The sequence below is a fragment of the Corythoichthys intestinalis genome, chromosome 1 (assembly GCF_030265065.1).
Source record: "Corythoichthys intestinalis isolate RoL2023-P3 chromosome 1, ASM3026506v1, whole genome shotgun sequence".
Lineage (NCBI taxonomy): Eukaryota > Metazoa > Chordata > Actinopteri > Syngnathiformes > Syngnathidae > Corythoichthys > Corythoichthys intestinalis.
The window spans coordinates 35,380,741-35,403,105 of NC_080395.1; the positions used below are offsets into that span (position 1 = coordinate 35,380,741).

The following is a 22,365-nucleotide window of genomic DNA, read 5'->3' on the forward strand; positions in this document are numbered from 1 at the left end:
ATCGATTAAAGTTTACTCACCAGTAATAAAATGTCGGCTGCAAATGTAATTGTGCCTGGATTTAGGTTCCCGCTAGCGAGAATGGTCCACGGAACAGTTTTCTATTAGTGTTCCTCGATTGATTGCTTTCAGCCATTTGCTTGTCTTTTTCTTCTCGCGATGAAGAATGAAGAATTTCAAATGCGGCTCCGAACTCTTCCTTGTGTTACAACCCGCAACACGGCAACTTTTAGTCATTCCGACGGGAAAAAAGAGCGCAAATAAGACAAAAGTTCAACGGTTTGTACGACAATGCACGACAGAGCAACTGCTTGTGACTCCTGTTTTGCCCCCATTTTAATGTGGCGACGCTTTGTTGTGGCTGGTGATGTCATTAATGCCCGGATGTCCGACTGCGAGAATGTGTCTGGAGGAGAGAGAGGAAGCGCGCAGATAACAAACGAGGTTGGAAAAACAGCTTGTTTTGGTGATTGCTTGTTCGGCGTGGTTGCGGCCAACAGTAACCGTTAATCCTGCAATAAGAAAGTAGGTGAGACAAACTCTCCGTGCGTTCTCTATATCCAGTGCGACGCTAGAATAGATATTCCCGACATTTTGATTAGGTGGGCACGGCTCACGTCTGGTTGGGCCGTGCCCACCCTGCCCCCCCCCCCCCTGTACATCCAGCCCCGATTACAAGTACAAATGTTTTGGTCGTAATATTTTCATTTATTTTGCTTGCAATGAAAAAACATGAAAAAGAATGATCTTTTTTTTTTTTTTAATATTATAATTTTAGACAAAACTAAAATGGTCTTGGCAAAAGCATTGGCACCCTCAGCCTAATACTTTGTAGGACAACCTTTAGACAAAATAACTGCAAACAACCGCTTCTGGCATCCATCAGTGAGTTTCTTACAATACTCTGCTGGAATTTTAGACCATTCTTCTTTGGTCAACAGCTCTAAGTCTCTGAGATTTGAAGGGTGCCTTCTCCAAACTGCCATTTTCAGATCCCTCCAGATGTGTTCTTTGGTATTCAGGTCTGGACTCATTGCTGGCCACTTTAGAAGTCTCCAGTGCTTTCTCTCAAACAATTTTCTAGATGTTTTTGAAGTGTGGTTTGGTTCATTATCCTGCTGGAAGACCCATGATCTCTGAGGGAGACCCAGCTTTCTCACACTGGGCCCTACATTATGCTGCAAATTTTGTTTGTAGTCTGCAGACTTCATAGTGCCATGCACACGGTCAAGCAGTCCAGTGCCAGAGGTAGCAAAGCAACCCCTAAACATCAGGGAACCTCCGCCATGTTTGACTTTGGTGACCGTGTTCTTTTCCTTGAAGACCTCGTTTTTCCCCCCCTGTAAACTCTATGTTGATGCCTTTTCCCAAAAAGCTCTACTTTTGTGTCATCTGACCAGAGACCATTCTTCTAAAACATTTTGGCTTTCTCAGGTAAGTTTTGGCAAACTCCAGCCTGGTTTTTTTATGTCTTTGAGTCAGAAGTGGGGTCTTTCTTGGTATCCTACCATAGAGTCCCTTTTCATTCAGACGCCGACAGATAGTACGGGTTGACACTGTTTGTACCCTCAGACTGCAGGACAGCTTGAACTTGTTTGGATTTTATTCGAGGTTCTTTATCCACCATCCGCACAATCTTTGGTTGAAATCGCTCGTCAATTTTTGTTTTCCGTCCACATCTAGGGAGGTTAGCCACAGTGCCATGGGCTTTACAGTTATTGATGGCACTGCGCACGGTAGACACAGGAACAGTCAGGTCTTTGGAGATGGACTTGTAGCCTGGAGATTGCCCATGATTCCTCATAATTTTGCTTCTGAAGTCCTCAGACAGTTCTTTGTCTTCTTTCTTTTCTCCATGCTCAATGTGGTACACACAAGGACACAAGACAGAGGTTGAGTCAACTTTAATCCATTTTAACTGGCTGCAAGTGTGATTTAGTTATTGCAACCACCTGATATGTGTCACAGGTAAGTTACAGGTGCTGTTAATTACACAAATTAGAGAAGCATCACATGACTTTTCAAAGGGTGCCAATATTTTTGTCCGGCCAATTTTTTAAGTTTTGTGTAAAATGATCATAATTTAAATTTTTTAAAATTGTTTTTTCATTGCAAGCAAAATAAATGAAGATATTACTACCAAAGCATTTGTAATTGCAATCATTTTTGTGTGAGAAATTGAGCATTATCTGACAGAATTGTAGGGGTGCCAGCAGTGTAAATCTTTTTGAAAACTTAGTATGACTCCATCAAGGTTTGCATACGTTACGTTACGGTACGGTTGGGACATAACACTACCAACTTTTAGGATACTCAAATTGTCCCTACAAACTTTTAAGCAACCTAATTTTCATTATGTTCAGACTTACAGTTATCCCTTTTTGCTTGCTGAATGTGACGGTCCATTTTCCCCCCTCAATCTAACCCTAACCCTCCAGGTTAAAAAAAAAGTGTCTACAACAATAGGACAAACAAAAAAATATATATATGGCGGAAAACACAAACAAGGCTGAAAAAGCAGTTTCTGCTCTTGCACCCCTCTCTAAAATAAACTGCTGTATTTTAAGCCAAAAGAACTGTTGTTTGATAGAACAATAGGTCTATATGCTGCCATAGCAGATCCATGGTGCAATAGCTAACGAACTTTTTTGTAATTGGTCCGTTTTACCCTGGAAACCCCTGTTTACAGATATCACGCAACCACTTTTGTTTCAAACTAGCCATAAAAAGGTAAGTAATTGTATTTATTATTCGAAATGTCTGTCATTTTAAGCTTAATTGATGTCTAATATTTAGTTAAAAAAAGAAACGACTTTAGAAAATTATTCACTCGCATATTTTAAACTTTTAAACAAATTACGTCACATTGAAAAAATTGGCGTCTGTAAAAAAAAGTCACGGATATCTACCTCATAATGGTGATACATGCTACATAGAATTTTTGGATCGAAAAGAGGTAAGTACGTGATAATATCGTTAAAATCATGGCGTCTTGAATTATGCTCTCACCTCCAGTAAGGTTTTGCTGTTTTTTTGTTTTTTTTTTAAATGCCCCCTGTTCAAAATTTTTCTTCCCCCAGAAAATTGAGATTTTAAGCTCTCCAATGATGTATCACACATGCATATAGGACAATTTTGAAAGTTGGCCAAATTGGGATCTCAGAGCGGAACTTCAAGTCACCTGAGTGTTTTCCGCCATATATATATATAAAGATTTATAATTGAGTTGACAACACTTGCTTGCTACATTCCAGAAAGCGTTGGGCAATAGCCAGCCCAATCATAAGTGCCAGCCATAGTTTCTCAGTCACACCATGTAACACATACCAGGTTCAAAGTGGGTTTTCCTCCATTGACATATAAAAACACTTGTTTGCCAAAAAGTTTGGGTTTATGGTCACAATTTTGAAATTGTTTTTCCACTTTTCTTTACTGTTGTACGTTTTCCATTCACTCCAACGAGTCTTTGTTTGCTCTATGCCATTTTGAAACGTGAAAGTGTATCTCCCCTCCGGTATCATAAATTCACAGTTCTCTAGTAGAAAATACAACTTGAAGGGGCAGTCACCTGCCATTTTTGACTAGACAAGTGATATTTACCATAATTTCATCAAATGAAGGAAGCATTATTCTGAATCTCCATTCGTTGGTGTTTAGAAGTCGATATAAACAAGAAGTCAGCTGGAAATGCCCCAAAATCAATAGAAAATTAACTTGAGCACTGACCTGAAAATGCCCCAAAATTCTCCAGAAATGTACACAGTATATAAACATACAGTATGTATTGACAGGTGCAGCCTGCAGATTGCTTAGAGCCAAACAGTTCACTGAGCAGACTTCAGAGGGATCTTGAAGAGCAGAAAAGAGTCAACAACACTTTATTGAAGGAGAACCAGCGTTTAAGAACACAGCTTAACGGTAACGCACACACAAGCGAGGTAGTTTCTTTCCCACTTCAAAACAGCGTCTCCCGTAGGTGGTGACAGTACGCGAAGTCGCTCGGTTCGCCCCAGTTGCGACGCCGAGTTCGCACGCTCGCTGAAGCGGTTCTACCACAGTATGACCTCGGTCAGGGCTCAGCTGCAGAGTCTGCAAAGACGCAGGCCTTGCGTATGTCAGCGTGTGCTTTTACACAGTTGGTTTGTGTCGCCGCCTGTTTTTTGGTATATGGTTTTTCGGTTTGTGCTGGGCAGGAGTCCTGTGACCTGCTGGGACTGCGCCTCTTTGTGGATGAGCATAGCGGGATGCTGAAGGACTTCTCGGAGAATCTGGAACAAAGCGTATCCGCCCTCAAACACGATGTTGCTACCATCGTTCGACGCAAGCGGGAAAGACTGGGAACCTGGTCATGACATGTGCAAATGGTGGTCAAAGCATGAAATATAAAAAGTTTTTTTTTTTTTTTTTAACCAGAAATCATGATTTTAAATATTTTAAATAAAAATGTTCACAACCAACAATTCACCTTGAGAAAACCAGTGATAGCTATATCCAGCAATTCCGATGACAAAAATTATGTCCTTGTTTAAACCGGTTAAGACTAGTTTGAAGATCGGTTCAACCTGTACGAACCTTAACCGGTTCCAACTGTTTCAAACATGTCTGAACCGGTTTATCAGAATCCATTTAACAGGTTTGAACCGGTTGAGACTGGTTTGGTCCGGTTCAAACTAGTCTGAACTAGTTCAAACCGGTTAAGACTGGACAGGTTGGAGCAGGTCTGAACTGGTTCAGACTGATTCAAGTTTGTCCCGATTCCAACTGGTTCGAACTGGTTCAGACGATTCAGACCAGTTCGAACCGGAGATGACCAAAAACAACTGGACCAGTTGGAACTGGTTCAAACCGGTCTGAACACATGGCCAAAAACAGCTGGACCAGCTGGAGACGGTTCAAGCCTGTTTGAACCGCTTCAAACCCGTCTGAACACATGACCAAATACAACTGGACCAGTTGGAACCGGCTTAAATCGCTTTAGACCGGTTCATATGGTCCGAATCAGTCTAAACCGCTTCAAGCCGGTCTGAACCGGTTCTAGCCAGTTCAAACTGGCTCTAGCCAGAACACATGACCAAAAACAACTGGACCAGTTGGAACTGGCCTAAGCCGGTTTGAACCTGTTCCAGTTCAGACCGGTCTTTGTCTGAACCGGTCCAAACCAGTTCAAACCTGTCTGAACCGGTCTGAACTGGTTCAAACCGGTTCAAACCACTCTGAACACATGACCAAAAACAACTGGACCAGTTGGAACCGGTCCAAACCGGTTGAACCCAGTCTAAACCGGTTCAAACCGGTTTCAACGGGTTCAAACAGGTCTGAACACATGGCCAAAAACAACTGGACCAGTTGGAACGGGTTCAAACTGGTCTGTACTGGTTCAAACCGGTTCAAACCAGTCTGAACACATGACCAAAACAACCGGTCTGAACTGGAACTGATTCGAAAGCCACGGTTCAAATCGGTTCCAACTGGCCGGTTAGTTTTGGTCAACCGGTTCAAACCAAATCAACTTGAACCACTCTGAATCTGATTTGGAAACCAGGGATGAAACCAGTTATATAACCCAATCAAACCAGCTGGAACTGGATCAAACCGAATGTCATTGAAATTCAAAGTCACATTGTTTTAAGGTCATTTCACATCGCCACGGACTTCAGCAATTCCATCCGCCACAACTTCAACGCCCTGGCTCGGGACCAAATGAGCGACTGGGAGACCTTTAGAGAAAGTGTCCTTCAGTCAGCCAAGAAGGTTCTCAGGAGATCACCCAAAAAGCCATGGATACCAGAGAAGACGCTCAACATCAGTCAAATATTGGAAAAAAATACAAATGGGAGAACTTGTACGACTCATCTGTACTTTAAAATCCATACAAAAAGTTTATTAGATTGCATGTAAAAGTAGTTAAAGCAAATTCCAAATGCCAAATAAATTAAAACAAAATGGAGTCTTTTCATTTACAATATGAAGTTTTTGATCCAATGTGAAATTAACATTGAATGCCTTCACAGTCACTTCTATCACAATAAGACACCTAAAAAAAAAAAAGAACACATCTTCCACAAATAGTACTCCCCCAATCCCAATTTTCAGTCATCTGTATGTTATATTGTTTACAGGCAGGATAGGCAGAAGGCAAATTCGTTGTCGACGAGGATCAAGAATGTTTGTGGTCGAGCATGTGTGCATTCTGAAAATGTTGAAGTGGCTTTTGATTGGAGCACAGAAGGCAGATCACACAGGTGAGGTAGGTTCACAAGAACGGAAAGTCCTATTTACAAAATGAGATCATGTCCAGTATAGTAGGAGGCGCGAAAGAAACATTTATAGCGGTTCAGTTTATCAAGTGTACTGAAAGTTGTCAACTCATTGTCTCTTCTGTATGAAAGATAAAATTGTACAGTATATACAGATGCATTTCCATAAATATTAATGTCTCAATTATACAATTAAAATTGGGAATTATTGTATTTTTTCCATATTTTATTAATTCGGTGAATGCTTAAATTACAGTGCCTTTGAAGCACAACGGAATTATCTCAAATTATGAGATAGGCTACGGCATGGGGAAAAAATTGGAAGTGACCTGTGGTGTGCATGAAACCTAATTTGTTGGGATGCAGCTGTATATTTTTACAAAACAGAGTACAAAAATTAGAGCCAAATTGTGATGGTTTTAATTCCACTGAGCTTCTAAAGCTCATATTTACGCACGCACACTGTTCACAGTATAAAAATAGTCGAAATAACGCACAAAGAGGTCCACGAGTTCACATTAGGTCCACGAACAAATGAAGTTTGCCAACAATCATTAAGAAATTAGTGGGCAAGCCGTTTAGATTGTTAACAGCAATAATGTTTGTGTATGTTGTATTATGTACGTGTGTGTTAGCGTGCTTGCTTGAAATGAAGTCAAGTCCATGCACGTAGTGCACGTGTTCAACACAGTCTTCGACCGTGCGGTCGTTAGGCGCTGGTGGCGTCATTGTCGGCAACGTGGCTCTCATTGGCCGTGGATCCGTGCGTGATCAGCGCGGACGCTGCTTCGCTCACGTCCCTCTGGCTACCGTGTGTTGACAACGGGTGGTCCAGACGCAACGCGCTGCCGTGGAAAGCTCGCTCCTCGACGCCTCTGTAGACCACCGTTTCGCTCCTTGGCAGAAGATAGGAGTGATAAGATCGGAGGGGAAGGCGGGAACTTCCTATTTACGTACCTGTCGTCGCGACAGCGGCGCAGGCTGCCGTGGTGACTGGTTTTACTGTGGACGCTGCCGGCTTTGCTCCGGGTGGAAGCGGGCTGTTGGTTTTTCGTGGGCTCGTCCAGGTCGTCCAGAACAGCCAGGTGAGTGGAAGAAGCGTGAGTGGACGTACCCTGAAAGACGAAGACAACAATTCAGAAATTGTGTCAATACTGAACAAGTACATTATATTCTATTGGGGGAAATATAGGATTTGTCCCTGGTACTTGTGAAACTGTATGTAGAGTACATTATTTTCAATGAATTGTACCCACGTGGACGCCACGAACTGCATGTAACAATAAGTTGCCCTAGAGCTTAAGATGATGCTCGCCATGCTAAAAGATCATGCTAGCGAGAACGCGAATGCTAAAGCTCCAAACCACCTAGCCAATCATCGCATCTGCATCGCGTCTGCAATGGCGTCACCTCCCACTTCCCTCTTCCCCTTCTGCCAAGCAGCTGTGACAAAATCAGACAACTCGCACCTCATCTAACTAAATTGTAGTAACGTACCCCTTCACATCCTCAGTAACGGCGTTGGAAAGATGGGCAAAGTAATTAGATTACTCCCTACTGAAAAAAAAATTGTGAGAAACACCATTATACTCTTAACACAGTCATTAACAACGCTGATCCTGGTTGCATCTAATTTGAAAAGAATGTGTCAAACAAATTATGTCCCCTCATTTTACCTTCCACATTCCTGCTATGCAAATGATCAGAATAAGAAAAGACTTGTTTTTCTTCACCAGCAGATGAAATTTACAGAGGTTATGTATGTCTGTATGCTTTTGTTAAAGACAACTCCATTTTTAGCAGAAAAAGCCTCATGGTCGATTTTTTTTAAGGAAAAAAAAAGCCTTACTATGCATGGTCGTTTTTTTTTTTTTTTAAAGAAGAAAAAGCCTTACTATATATGGTTGTTTTGTTTTGTTTGGAAAAAAAAGGCTTACTATACATGGTCTTTAAAAAAAAAAAAAAAAAAGCCTTACTATACATGGCCTTTAAAAAAAAAAAAAAAAAAAAAAAAAAAAAAAAAAAAAAAAAGCCTTACTATGCATGGTCGTTTTTTTTTTTTATGAGAAAAAAAAAGCCTTTCTATACATGGTCGTTTTTTTGAAGAAAAAAAAAAGCCTTAATATTTATGGTCGGGTTTTTTAAAGAAAAAGCCTTACTATATATGGTCGTTTTGATTTTGTTTTTTTAAGAAAAAAAGGCTTACTATACATGGTCTTTTTTTTTTAAGAAAAAAAAAAGCCTTACTATACATGGCCTTTTTTTTTTTAATTAAAAAAAGCCTTACTATGCATGTTTTTTTTTGTTTTTTTTTTAAAGAAAAAAAAAAAGCCTTACTTTCCATGGTCGTTTTTTTTACGAAAAAAAAAAAGCCTCGCTATCAATGTTTTTTATTATAACGGGGGGAAAAAGCCTTACCATGCATCGTGTTGGGTTTTTTTTTTTTAGAAAGAAAAAAACCTCACTATACATGGTCGATTTTTATAAGGAAAAAAAGCCTTACCATGCTTGGTGTTGTTTTTTTTTTTTTTTTTTTTTGAAAGAAAAAACCTTACTATACATGGTCGATTTTTATAAGGAAAAAAAGCCTTACCATGCATGATCGTGTTATTTTTTTTTTTTTTTTGAAAAAAAAAAGCCTTACTCTACATGGCCTTTTTTTAAGGAAAAAAAGCCTTACCATGCTTGGTGTTGGTTTTTTTTTGTTTTGATTTTTTTTTAGAAAGAAAAAACCTTACTATACATGGTTGATTTTTATAAGGAAAAAAAGCCTTACCATGCATGATCGTGTTTTTTTTTTTTTTTTTTTTAAGAAAAAAAAAAATCCTTACTACACACGAACATTTTCTTAGTAGAATTTTTTTTTTTTTTAAAGCGAAAGGGTCAAAGGTCAGAAATAGGGCGATGCTTTGAATTTGGCTCCTTAGGAAGAAATCTGCTCTCTCATAGTGCTCTAGTTAATTCTATTTTTTCTATATGTCACAGTCCATCTTGACAGACATCTTGATGTCCGATCACAGCCCGCCATTCTGTCAGCCAATCATATTCTGCCAGCCTCAATCAGAGACTTCCCACTACCGTAGAACTTGCTTTGTCTTTGATCTTGTCAGATCGTACAAAGATTGATGAGGGTAACAACTTTTGCCAACTCTTTGCTGAACTGTATCAGCAGCATATAGAATTTTACAAGACTTCCTAGAACTCTAAAGGAACTGTTACCACGGGTACCAGAATCATTAAAGACATTTCCCACCATAATATCAGTGCTTGCAATTGGATTCGTGCACCCAATGACTTACTTAGTCCACTTGATCAGCAGTAAGAGCTAGCTAAACAGCTAGTGTCTATGCCTGAGAAAAATCTAACATTTGTATGAATTTGCAATCCTGATACATGCAATTGTTATTGTGATTATGCCAAGTATTGTAAATACAAAAATCATGCACAAGTAATGCAAATTTCACCATTGACCTGTTAACTTCCTCCCGATTTCCGAACCGACCTTGTGATTTATTACGTATTATTGACGACTATGGAGCAGGAAATCAGAAAAGTGAAGGCCCATTTTTCCAAGAATTTTGAAGCCAAAATGTCCTCTAATTTTAAAATGCCCCAGAGTTAGTAGACATTACCTGAGTGGACGTTCCTCTGGACTTCCTTATGATGGGCGTGTTGGGTTCACGCAGCAGTGACTGGGCCAAATCGGGTTGCTCTTGTAGCACCTGGCGAGATTCATTCACTCCACTGCTGCATTTTGAGTGTGAAAAGAGACGTTTCATTGTACAAGCAGTGAAAGTAAGCACATTATTAAGAATGTAAGTCAGTAAGTGAGCTTACTCTTTCCGCCTGCGCCCATGCAGGAAGCTGGCCCACTCAAAGCAGGTCTTCTTGCTGGCCACCCAGAAAGCGGAGGGAATTCCCACCACCAGCATCATCAAGTACTTTGTCAGGAACAAAGCCACGGATGGTCGACTGTTCTCCTCCACCTAAGAAACACACACCGAGGTCAGTCAGATTGAGAACTTCTCCAGCTCCAACACTGCTCTCTTTTTTAATTTCAATCAACAAGTAAAAAAAAGTCTCAAGTAACCGTAACTTTTCGCTCACTCTCGCTTTAAACACTAGGGGGCAGTAGTGCACAACAAATAAGTAACTACATAGCAGCTCAAATCTTTGGTTTTGTATGTCTTTTTAATGTCTTTGTTTTGAATGACAGTGATGCAAATTTTGTCTTTATTAACTTAAGCTTACAGAGTGGCCAAGTTGTAATTACAACAATGAATTAAAAAAAACTGAAAAAGAGATTTGTGTCTTTTGATACAACCATATTCCCTGTTCAAACTAGTTCCGAGTGTTTCACCTCATAACATGTCAGAGCATGTGTATTTTGTATTTAGGAATATAGTTGATGTTTTAACCATGTAAGACTTACAGTTGAGCTTTTCCAATAGTTTCCTCATCTGACATCTATTAATTATTAATTGCAACCTTTTTTGATAACCTGGAGCAATGTTAAATATTTTAATATTTTCATCACATGTAAAATGCGACCTTTTTCAAAATTTGGCTCTGCCTGCAAGACTTAAATTCAGGTGTGGTGTTTTTTTCTCTCCACAATGACAGCCGTTCTCCATTTTATTGTGATTACTATCAAGTATAAGGTTTGTGCTTTGCCTCTGATAAAATTCAATTTTCCTCGCAAATGTGACATACTTAGATGTCGGTAGAGTATCCAGAAATTGTATTAAAGTAAGAGTAGCGTTACTCCAAAATAATATTACTAAAGTAGTCGTCCCAAAAAATGTAATCAAGTAAAAAAGTGTGTATTGGGTGAAGAGAATCCTCAAGTAACGAGTAACATTGTGAGTAAATGCTTACAGTGTTTGATTTTTTTTTTTTTTCTCAGCATAGTAATTGGTATAAACTGTCATTATTATACTTTGAAGACTAATCTACTACATAACCACATTAAGCCAAATTAAAAAAAAAAAAAAAAAAAAAAAAAAAAAACTAAACAAAACATTGAATTCAGTTAAGAGAAAAAAAAAACGAATGAAGCATTATTCGTCCAAACAGCATGAATGCCCTCTAGTGGATAAAACATATTTCCAATTAAACTTAAAATCCGAGCTTTCGAGTCATGTTGAGGGCAGAGCTCTATGTCAAATGCTTCATTTTTTACAGTGCTTTAAAAAACCCACGTGATTGAACAGGCTGGCGTGATCAGATTGGTAAGCTTGATTGAGTCTGATTGGTACAATGGAGTCATGTGATTATTGTTGTGACGTCTCATTGGTGAAACTGGCAGCAAAAAAAACACACTGTTGGTGTCTCTAGCAAGAAAAAATGTAGAATAAAGAGGACAAATGTAACGATTAGTGTAGCACAAAGTAGCGGAGGAAGAGTAATGTTTCTTCACAAATCTACTCAAGTAGAAAGTATGGCTTTGTAAAACTACTCTTAGAAGTACAATTTTTCAAAACGTTACTCACGTACAGTAAATGTAATGCGTTACTACCCACCTCTGCAAGTTATATTCCATTCTGAAACAATTAATCGACAACTAATAAATTAGCAATTTAATCGACAACTTATTGATAACCGATTAATCATTTAGGACCTTCTTCACCTTAAACTTGTCTAAATTCTTGAAACATATACCTGTGTATAACTTCTCCTTTGTAAATATTATCAAAATTTCTTCATTATATTTTTCTTAAATCCAAGTAGGACATTAACAAAAAAAAAAAACTTACTTTGGAAAACCACATTTTGCCAATTTTCTTACTGTCTAAACTAGTTCTTAATAAGGGTGCAACAACTAATCGATTAATTCGATTAATTAGTTGCCAACGAATTTGATAATTGATACAGTTGTCGACAAAAGTTAAGTCAGGAAGTTGTAATGAAATATTTTTGAAGGAAATGGTCATCCATTTTGTCTTCATTGCTACTTACATGCCGAAAACAACTTTAAGGTAAATTGCTAAGGTAATACGAATATGGGACATTCATCAGATTAATCAATGGGAGAAAAAAAACAATGTCCCAAAATCAATAGGAAATGACCAGATATCAATAGGACGTGTCCCCCATTCCCTTCCCCGTTTCCATTGACGCTTATTGAGGGTGCTGCCATTGACGGCCATGGATGTCTAAATTTCCCGTTCATTTTTTCTAATGGCATTTACTTTGTTTAATGCCATTTACAGGCATGTTTGTCCATTCTATTGATGCCGATGTACTTGGATTCTATTGACGCCTATGTAAGTCGATGCCATTGGCACCCATGGACGTCCAAATTTTTTCCCATTCATTTTCAATGGGAAAAAAAAAAAACCAATGTCCCCAAATCAACAGGAAATGACCAGGATGTGTCCCCCAAACTTTCCCGATACGATTGACGCTTATGAAGGGTGCTTCCATTGACGGCCATGGAAGTCCAAATTTCTCATTCAATTTTAATGGCATTTACCGTATTGGCCCGAATATAAGACGGCCCTGATTATAAGACGACCCCCTCTTTTTCAAGACTCAAGTGCAAAAAAGACTTTTTGAACACCAAATTAATTTTTATATAGAAAATAATTACAGTCCATCTGAAACAAATGCTTATAACAATATATTTGAGAGAAAAAGCATGTTATTTTGCCTCATTCAAACCTTAATATCTAAACATTTAAATATGTAAACTAAAGCGCAATCACATTCGTAAATGAATGGCTTCTGGTTTTTGAAATGTAAATAAACCAATCTATTGTGATAAAACAACAAAATTGCAACAACAGCATTAACCATAAGGAGTCGCTTTAGCCTGGGGAGTCAAGTACAGCATTCGCTTCAATGATATCTGGCGTCATCTAGCGTCGTGAATGGATATAATGTCTAGACCCCGAATATAAAACGACCCCCACTTTTTCAGTCTTATTTCAATGCAAAAAACACCGTCTTATATTTGGGCCATTACGGTACTTTGTTTAATGCCATTGACGGGCATGTTTGTCCTTTTTATTGATAGCCCTGGGCAGGGCTAAGATCTGTATCTCCTCACAGGAAAGACCCAGAGTAATTTCTCCAGAAATTGCAGTTTCTAGTTTAATTAACGTAATTTCCTGAATATCAGGCGCACCCGTGTATAATGCGCAGTTGCGCACCCCAAATTTACTTGTAAAATCTAGGGAAAATTATTGTACCCGCTTATAACGCGCACCCTAATTTTAGCACCAATAAATAGAAGAATACAAGAAAACAGAGCTCGTGTACAGATACAGAAATGTCATTTTACTGACTGGTGAAACACAGCGCAAGCATAGCACATTGGTAGTTCAAAACATTACCATAAACTGACAATATTTATGGTAATAATATGATTTGACAACTTCTCCAACTTACCAGAATCTAGGAGAAAACAAAACAGACGTGACTTTTCTTTTAAAGGCTGCTGTATAACTTGCTCGTTTCATCATGATGAATAAATATTTCTTCCATGGTTTGATACGGTAAAATAAAAGTGAGAACATAAGTCGGAAATCCGTGAGAGCTCATCGCTGTCAACACGACAGTAAAAATAGGAACTATTGTTATTTGGGTTTGAGTTTCCCGAGGGACATATAGTTGACGGACACAGGAAGTCTGTGTGCTTACGTTTATTATGGTCCGAGTTGCGGAGCTGCAATAAACGTTGACTCAAATGAGTTCAAGAAACTAAATTCTGTGCTTTATGAAGAGTGAAAAACGCAGAATTTAACACAGACGAAATCATTCGGCCGATTAGAGTTAAGTATTACCGAAACAAAATGGTGACGTCACGTACCGTAATGGTCGGCAACGGGTCACCGCAAACGTTTCTTCAACACAACGTGGCCGTGTCAATAAAAAAAAAAAATCGGTTTATATATATATAAACTCAGGGTCAATATATTTCTGTCTCCATCCATGTACCAGTTTATAATGCGCACCATGATTTTACAAGTTGATTTTGGGGGGAAAAAAGTGCGCGTTATATTCGGGAAATTACGGTAATTGTCCAATTAATCGATTATGAAAATAATCGTTAGTTGCAGCCCTATTCCATTCTGTATTTTTTTTCCTTAACTTCATTGTGCATTTTTTTTGGGCCGGTGCAACTTATAAGACCGAAAACTACGGTGCCTTGTGACGGGGGGGAAAAAAGCTAAAAATGAATAATAAAAGCAACGAAGGCAATGATCCTGAGGCAACGCCCCCACACTAAGCAGTTCTAGGCAACACCATGGCAGATGAAGACCCAGTGACACAGAGTAACACTGAGATTCCAGCATTACAATAGGACGTAAGTGGGGTCCCCCTTTATGAGCTCTCTTTCTCTCTCCCACACACACTGGTGTAACATAAGCACTTGCACCTGCCGCCCCCTTTTCCAATTACCGTGCCTGTCTCAAACTGGCTGATGTTGTCGTCATGAAAACCATTATGGCATTATCCCATCGTCTAACTGGTGGGTGTAAATGAGGGGAAAGTTTACCGTAGAGCGTAAAAGCTTTTTAAGTCTGCGCATTGAGTTTTTAAAGCCGGTGAGGCTAAAAACACCACTCTTCATAACAACACAAAGACCTTTTAGAGTTGGGGAAGCAGAGCATGACTGAGCGAGCTCTGAGCAAAGGCAGCAAGTATATGAGTGGGACTAGAGGAGAACCATGATGATGATGAGGAAGAAGGAGTGTGGGAACACCCACCTTGTACGGGCAGGGGATGTGATAGCGGCGGCAGTTCTCCTCCATCCAGGTGGTCTCCCACACGCGGCGGTAGGCGTGCTCGTACACGTGGCAGCCGATCACTGTCAGCGAGGGCACCAAATAGAGCGCAGAGAAAATGCCCATTCGGATCATGAACTTGACCAGCTTGGTTTGGTTGTCTTTCTCCAGGGGGATCTCCATGCGCACGCGATTCAGAGCCACGATCCCCACCAAAAGAAGCGAGACGCCCACCTGGAGCGAGATAGACGAATGACAACCAGCGGCATCCTCCTACTCACTCTTCTGCAGTCTCTACTCACCGCCAAGTTGAGACAGAGCGGTGCCAAAACAAACCACCGTAGGGCGTCCATGTCATAGAGTCCTATGAAACACACTCCGCTGATCCCATCGCCTTCGATTTTGTTGAGGGCCAATAGGGCGACGGTGAGGGCCCCCGGGAGCCCCCAGGCAACAGCGTGGAAGAGGAGGGCTTTCTTTTCGATGGCTTCGCTGCCCCATTTGGGCACGGCCGCCAGGAACCAGGTGATGGTCAGGATGACCCACCACAGGCTGCCAGCCATGGTGAAAAAGTAGAGGATCATGAAAAATAAGGTGCACGCCTGCAAGATGAAGAAAAAGATGATTCATCAATTAAGACTACACTCTCTTTAACATGAATTACAGAGAAAGCGCATTTAGACACGTATTTGTGTCTCTTTTTTAAAGATTGTGGGAGGACATTTGAGATTTTCAGGCCTGCGCGACAGAATTAGAGGACTTCTTGGGCATTCTTGGAAAAGAGACTTGACACCACATTCTTGCAGACAACATGTAGTAGATAGAGCCTAGTTCGGGCCTAAAAAATCCAGCCCGACCCGACACGGCCCGCTGGTATTGAGGCCCGACCCGGCCCGAGCTCGATCACTTAACTAGATTTGCAGGCCCGAGCCCGAAAAACACGATTTTTTTTTTTTTTTTGAGTGACGCGGAAAAAACGCAGCAGCAGCAATTTATTTTCATTTCTTCGAGTTGGCAGAAAAAAACGCAAGTTTTCTTAATGTTTAAATAACCTACATATTTTTTTTAGAATTATCAAAGCATTCACACAACGAAACAACGCTGGGAAAGTTTGTTAAACATATTTCTGAGTGTGTGGGATATTGTTCTCACATGGACGCGCCTCTCTGACAAGGAGAGGGAACAGGAGAGGGCGGCGCCTCGGCCGTGCAGCGGGAGGACAAGAAGAAAAAGTGGCCGGCGCCACGGCGTTCGTGCACACGCACAAGCAAAAGCGCAATAAAGAGAGCCTGCTCTCCTTTTTTTAAATTTATTTATTTATTTATTTATTTTTTTGAGTGACGCGGAAAAAACGCAGCAGCAGCAATTTATTTTCATTTCTTCGAGTTGGCAGAAAAAAACGCAAGTTTTCTTAATGTTTAAATAACCTACATATTTTTTTTAGAATTATCAAAGCATTCACACAACGAAATAACGCTGGGAAAGTTTGTTAAACATATTTCTGAGTGTGTGGGATATTGTTCTCACATGGACGCGCTTCTCTGACAAGGAGAGGGAACAGGAGAGGGCGGCGCCTCGGCCGTGCAGGGGGAGGACAAGAAGAAAAAGCGGCCGGCGCCACGGCGTTCGTGCACACGCACAAGCAAAAGCGCAATACAGAGAGCATGCTCTCCATTTTTGTTTTTGTTTTGTTTTTTTAAAATAATTTATTAGTCCGGCATGGCGGCCCGACAGGACCTGACCCGAACGTGAATGCTTAAATTGTGGGCCCGACCTCGGGTCGGGTCGGGTCGGGTTCGGGTTCGGGCACAAAATCTAACCTCTAGTAGTTGACCAGACAAGAACATTTTGTAGACATAAAAAAAAAAAAATTTATTGGCCTGCAATCGAATAGACATCCTGTCTATTTCAACTGGGAGAGGCTGACAGCATTGGAATTGATGGGTATTTGTGTCATTAAATTGACTGATTTAACAAAAAAATCAAGGGAAGGCATGGCAAATTTATATGTACAACACAATTCAACACAAGGAAATTCAAAGTACTGTATTTTACATCACATGAAGATCCACAAACCGTGATAAAATGATTTGTAAAAGTTAAATACAATTGAAATAGGAAATAAATAATAAGGAAATAATAAGGAACTAAACTTACCATATTTTTCAGATTATAAGTCACAGGGTTTTTTTTTTTCCCCATAGTTTGGCTGGACGTGCGACTAATACTCTGGAGCGACTTATGTGTGAAATTAATAACAAATTATATAACATTTCACATGTTATTTTGTTGTATTGGAGTGACAATAATGGTTTGGTAAACTTGTTAGCATGTTATCTGAATAACTCTTAATAGCTATGTTACGTTAGCATACCGGCCACGTTCGCATTTCGTTGTTCATGCATCATATTTTACACTTATTCAGCATGTTGTTCTCTATTGTATTTTATTTTAAATTGCCTTTCAAGATGACATATCTGTTCTATGTGTTGAATTTTATCATGTAAATTTCCCCCCAAAATGTGACATACTCCGGTGCGACTTATGTTTTTTTTTTTTTTTCCCCTCTTCATTGCTTATTTTTGGGCTGGTACGACTTATACTCAGGTGCGATTTACATAAAAATCCCATTAAATAACCAAGAGAATAAATAATTAGAAAAAAATAATAACTGAAATCAGAAGTGGAAATATGGCCAAAAAAAATTAATAAAAAGCAAATAACTTGAAATTTGAAAAATATAGACAGTTCTGACTACGCTGTGGTAAACAATAGCGTTTTTAGCCCTGATTTAAAGGAGCTAACAGTTTGACCATACAAGGGGAGGAGCATAGTAACTAAATGCTGCCTCGCCCTGCTTGGTTATTGTTTTTGGAACATACAGCGGACCAGTTCCAGACGACCGAAGGGGTCAAACGAATCAAGCATTTATTTTGGTCCAAGGATATTAAGTGTTTTAGAGACAAGCTGTAGTATTTTATAATCTTTCCTTTGAGTCACTGGAAGCCAGTGTAAAGATTTCATAACTGGTGTAATATGGTCCGGTTTCCTTGTATTTGTAAGAAGTCTGGCTTCAGCATTCTGTACTGGCTGCAGCTTCCCAACTGATTTTTTATTAAGACATGTAAATATTCCGTTGAAATAGTCCAATGTACTAAAAATGAATGCATGCATAAGTTTTCCATGTCTTGCTTAGACAGAAGCTCCTTAATTCTGGCTATATTTTTTTGGAGGGTACTAAGCAGGTTTATTAGTGACGTACTTTAGATGACTGTAAAATGTTAGGTTTGAGTCAATAATTATGCCAAGATTTCTGACTTGATTTGTAGCTGTAAGTGACACTGTGCCAAGGTGCGTGCTGATCTTTGACCTTTCCTTTTTTGGCCCAAATATGATCCCCTCAGTCTTCCCCACATTTAGCTGGATAAAATTCTGGCACATCCATTCATTGATTTGATGAATGCATTTACTCAGAGAGACTAAGGGACTGTTATCCTGTGGGGACACAGAAATGTTGTGTGTCACCTGCATAGGTGTCATAGGAGATGCCATACTGTTGCATGATCTAAGCTAAACGCATTAGATGTTAAATAAAAGTGGTCCGAGAATTGACCCTTGAGGAACCCCACATGTGAATTTTGTTCGGTCCGACTCATGGTCTGTCAAATTCATTTGAAATAGATTAGATTTTATGAATATTTTTGTCACTGGAATTTAAGTACATACAAGCGGCCAAAATGAGTTTCCTCCGCAGGGTGTCCAGGCTCCCCCGTAGAGATAGGGTGAGAAGCTTTGAGGGAGGGACTCAGGGTCAAGCCGTTACTCCTACGATTTGAGAGGAGCCAGCTGAGGTGGCTCGGGCATCTGGTTCGGACGCCTCCCTGGAGAAGGGTTCTGGGCATGTCTCAACTGCGGGAGGCCGTGGGGATGACCCAGGACACGCTGGAGAGACTGCCTCTCAGCTGGCCTGGGAATGCCTTGGGATCCCGCCGGAGGAGTTGGTTAAAGTGACTGAGGAGAGGGAAGCCTGGGCTTCCCTGCTAAAGCTGCTGGCCCCGCAATCCGACCCCGGATTTAGCAGTGGATAATGGATGGATAGATGGAATTGACGGATATTTCCGTCATTGGAAGTGACGGATATTTATGTCATTGGAACTGACAGATTTGACAGATATAGACATCAGTTCCAATGGCAAATCTTCTCTGCCAGCTCCTCCCAGTTTAAACGGATAGGGTGTTTATCGCCGTCAATGGCAGCCAATGAGTTAACATGAGTTAAGAGACTAATTTTGCCTATTGAATCTCACCTTATTGTGCGAGCCCTGTGTTACAGTTGCAGCTTTGAACTGAGTGTGGTTGACTGTGTTGCACGCTACGGTGTCCTCCAACAAGAAGCCCAAGAAGAACACAAGCGACACCATGACGTAACACACAGCATAGAAGATGATGGGTCGCTCTGGGTATCTGAACCTTTTGGAGAAAAACACCATTCTGTAAGCAACGTTGCATTAAAAACAATGAGCTAATGTCATCTTACGGACCTGGTGACGTCAATGAGAAAGGTTAGAAAGGTGAACAACGTTGCGGACAAACAGATGATAGAGGTGACCCCAATGAAGTATCGTGTGAAGGTCACTTCCTGTTGGCTGAAGTACATGGATGGGCAAGGAGCAGAGCAGTCTCTCTTGCCCATGAATGAGTAACCCAGCTCTGGTTCTATTTTCAGCTCTCTTGGGCACCAAAAGCCGAAGTCTCTCTGGACGGTCATGGACGACTGGTCGGTGGGGTCTGAACCTTTCTGCAGATCCTCTCGGCGAGGATACGCCTCGTCACAATCTGGAAACCTGTGGGCGGGTGTAGCCGTCATGGTGCTGTCTTTTTTGTGATGACATTTTGCAACCATTTACTCACCTGCTGCACTCCATATCATCCGGCCAGATGAGTCCAAATATTTCCATTAATCTCTCGCAGTCTTGTTTGGACCGTTGGCAGAGAGCACGGCATGGCATGGACACCTGTCCGTACACGACACACACTGGAGCGTAGAGCGCGCACAGGAACATCCGTAGGTCAGGGCTGCACACCAAGTTTACGATGGGATGGAATGGCTGTGACACACAAACACGCAGAACTTCAATTTTCAATATCAGCTGGGCAAGGCCGTAAATAAAACTGTCATTACAGGTATGTAGGAATAATTTTCACGTGCCCACCAAAGAAAATAGGGAGGGGGACACCTCTTAAGCGAGTTCGATTCGATTTTGTTGCTGGAAGTCAACACGTCTTAGTATTCCATGTACATTCAGAACCTCATGAAAAATGTAGAGCAGCACACTTATGAGCAAACATCATCTTGATGCAGCAGAGAGATTTTTTGGGGTGGGGGTGGGTTCCTTGATTGCAATCTGTTGGACAAACAAGGGAGCAATCACATACTATATATATTAGCTTGTGACAAAATAGGAAACGACTGGTGGATTTTTTTTTTTTTTTTTTTAATTTTCTTTATCTACTTTGTATTTCCGCCAGTGCTTTATAAGCCTGATGGGCCGCTAGGGAAAGATGATGAGTCTGCTTTCACAGCGGAGGCAACAATTTAAAATCTCTTTAAGCAAAGATGCAGATTTTCCGTTATTAATTTTATTTAGTTTTACATTTTTGTTCTCCAATTCAGTTGGGTTTTTTCCCCAGTAGTTTTTAGACTTGATTTCCTACTTAGCTAGCTTTTTTTCTTTCTTGAAATTAGTTTTTTTTACATACTTTGAGTTAATTCTTATGTGCAGGATTTTTAAAAAAATGATATAATAAAATTCAACAAAAGACCATTGAATTCATACATTGTATTTTGCCCTTTTAATGTGCAAATAAAGCTTCAGGGATAAAATACGAAGGAGTTGGTGTCGTAAAATTGAAATACGTTTTTCGTAAGTTTTGTAAACACACAATATAGTTTTAGATTGATAGATCTTTCAACAAGAGCAATTTTTTTTTCCAGGTAAAAAAATTCTTAAAAATGGATTCTAGTCATCATTTTATTGGTTTTCATTACTGGCAACCTTTCTTTAGTAAAACGATTACATTTTATTTGAACTGAAAATAAAATTAGGTGATATTGGAACAGACAGAGTAACAAATAAATTACATCCTTTCTCCTCTAACTTTACATACAAAGTTAATTTTTTCCAGGGCCTTGTTTGTAAATCGAAATGGTCGTATGTCGAGCAGGATTTTCCCATAAGAATACATCAATTCCATTAGTTCGTTCTACAGCCTGAAAACCTACTCTAAATCCTTAAAGGGATTGTCTTTTTAAGACAAGTAGTTCTTAAAAGATACATGTTAGTATGAGTTATGATAATTTGATATTAAAAGCCCTCTTACTGTTTTTGTTTTAATAGTTTGTAAAATTATTTTAAGTGATAGGTCGCCATTCTTGTTACGTCGCGCTGTGCGTGACGTCACTGGCCCCGTTGCCGAAATTCCAGCGTGTCACTCGTTAGCTTTCCCAACATGTCGTCAGTTCTCCCCTTCCTATTTGAACCAGATCTGAAAAGTGAAGAGCAGGACAGCACTGTCGGTCGTTCACAAGACGAGCTTCAGGGAAAAATGCGTGCAGCAAATACCTGATAAGACAAAAGTTGGACAAAATTGGTGATGCGAGAGAGTCCTGTTGGGAAGTCCGGTTGGGAGCGAGAGTGTATGCTGTCCGGTTTTATTAGCAGATATTCAAGGTAAGCATATTGCGTTTTCAAACTTATCCCAATATAATTATGTAGATTGTTAGCATCCAGAGCTGTCGTGTGCTTACAGTACAGGCCAAAGAGCACAACTTGTGTAATCCATGTCTTGTACATTGTAACGCGTGGTAGCTAGGATACGTGTATAAAAGTACCAAAAAGGGGAGAAGCTTCCACCTATAAACATTTATTCACAAAAAATAATATTTCCACCTTGACCACTCTTCACTCAGCAGTACGCAAACACGCGTTCCCTGACGAAATCCAACATTGTTGTAAGGTCCATTTCAGAGTCACTGTAGTGTCCCATAGTGCTTCGATTGTTTGGTATGATTTGGGGAAAACTCCCATGAAGAATAGTCAACAAAAAAGACCACAAGAGTAATCCAAATCCGCGGTTTTTACTCACTCGAAGATCCAGGAATTAGACCGATACTATGGCAATGTCGCAGCCGTCGAATCCACAAAATAGACTGATCCGAAAAGCCACTGTGGGACCGACGAATCAAAAAAAAATGGACAGATCCGAAACCAATATTGCACATGCGGTGGGACCGTCGGATCCAGAAAATAGACAGATCCCTTACTTGACTGAGGATCCAGGAAAAATGTTCGGGCGCTAGTTGTAACGCGTGGTGG

The 22,365-nt window shown here is 40.2% G+C and overlaps 2 protein-coding genes across 2 annotated transcripts in view; one reads left to right on the forward strand and one right to left on the reverse strand.

Moving 5' to 3' along the window:
- kif28 (kinesin family member 28) overlaps window positions 1-4,525 on the forward strand; it is a 36,722-nt gene extending 32,197 nt beyond the window's left edge. Inside the window, exons 25-27 of the mRNA XM_057856912.1 lie at window positions 3,792-3,918; window positions 3,977-4,110; window positions 4,194-4,525. Of these exons, the coding sequence (XP_057712895.1) occupies window positions 3,792-3,918; window positions 3,977-4,110; window positions 4,194-4,352 (420 nt within the window). The 3' untranslated portion in view covers window positions 4,353-4,525. The remainder of the gene's footprint in view (window positions 1-3,791; window positions 3,919-3,976; window positions 4,111-4,193) is intronic.
- A 1,341-nt stretch (window positions 4,526-5,866) lies between these two features.
- LOC130929539 (frizzled-3-like) overlaps window positions 5,867-22,365 on the reverse strand; it is a 44,587-nt gene continuing 28,088 nt past the window's right edge. The window contains exons 3-11 of the mRNA XM_057856789.1: window positions 19,901-20,097; window positions 19,531-19,833; window positions 19,297-19,459; window positions 15,292-15,591; window positions 14,972-15,223; window positions 10,095-10,243; window positions 9,890-10,004; window positions 7,215-7,372; window positions 5,867-7,153 (exon numbers count right to left, since the gene is read on the reverse strand). Coding sequence (XP_057712772.1) covers window positions 6,967-7,153; window positions 7,215-7,372; window positions 9,890-10,004; window positions 10,095-10,243; window positions 14,972-15,223; window positions 15,292-15,591; window positions 19,297-19,459; window positions 19,531-19,833; window positions 19,901-20,097 — 1,824 coding nt within the window. The 3' untranslated portion in view covers window positions 5,867-6,966. The remainder of the gene's footprint in view (window positions 7,154-7,214; window positions 7,373-9,889; window positions 10,005-10,094; window positions 10,244-14,971; window positions 15,224-15,291; window positions 15,592-19,296; window positions 19,460-19,530; window positions 19,834-19,900; window positions 20,098-22,365) is intronic.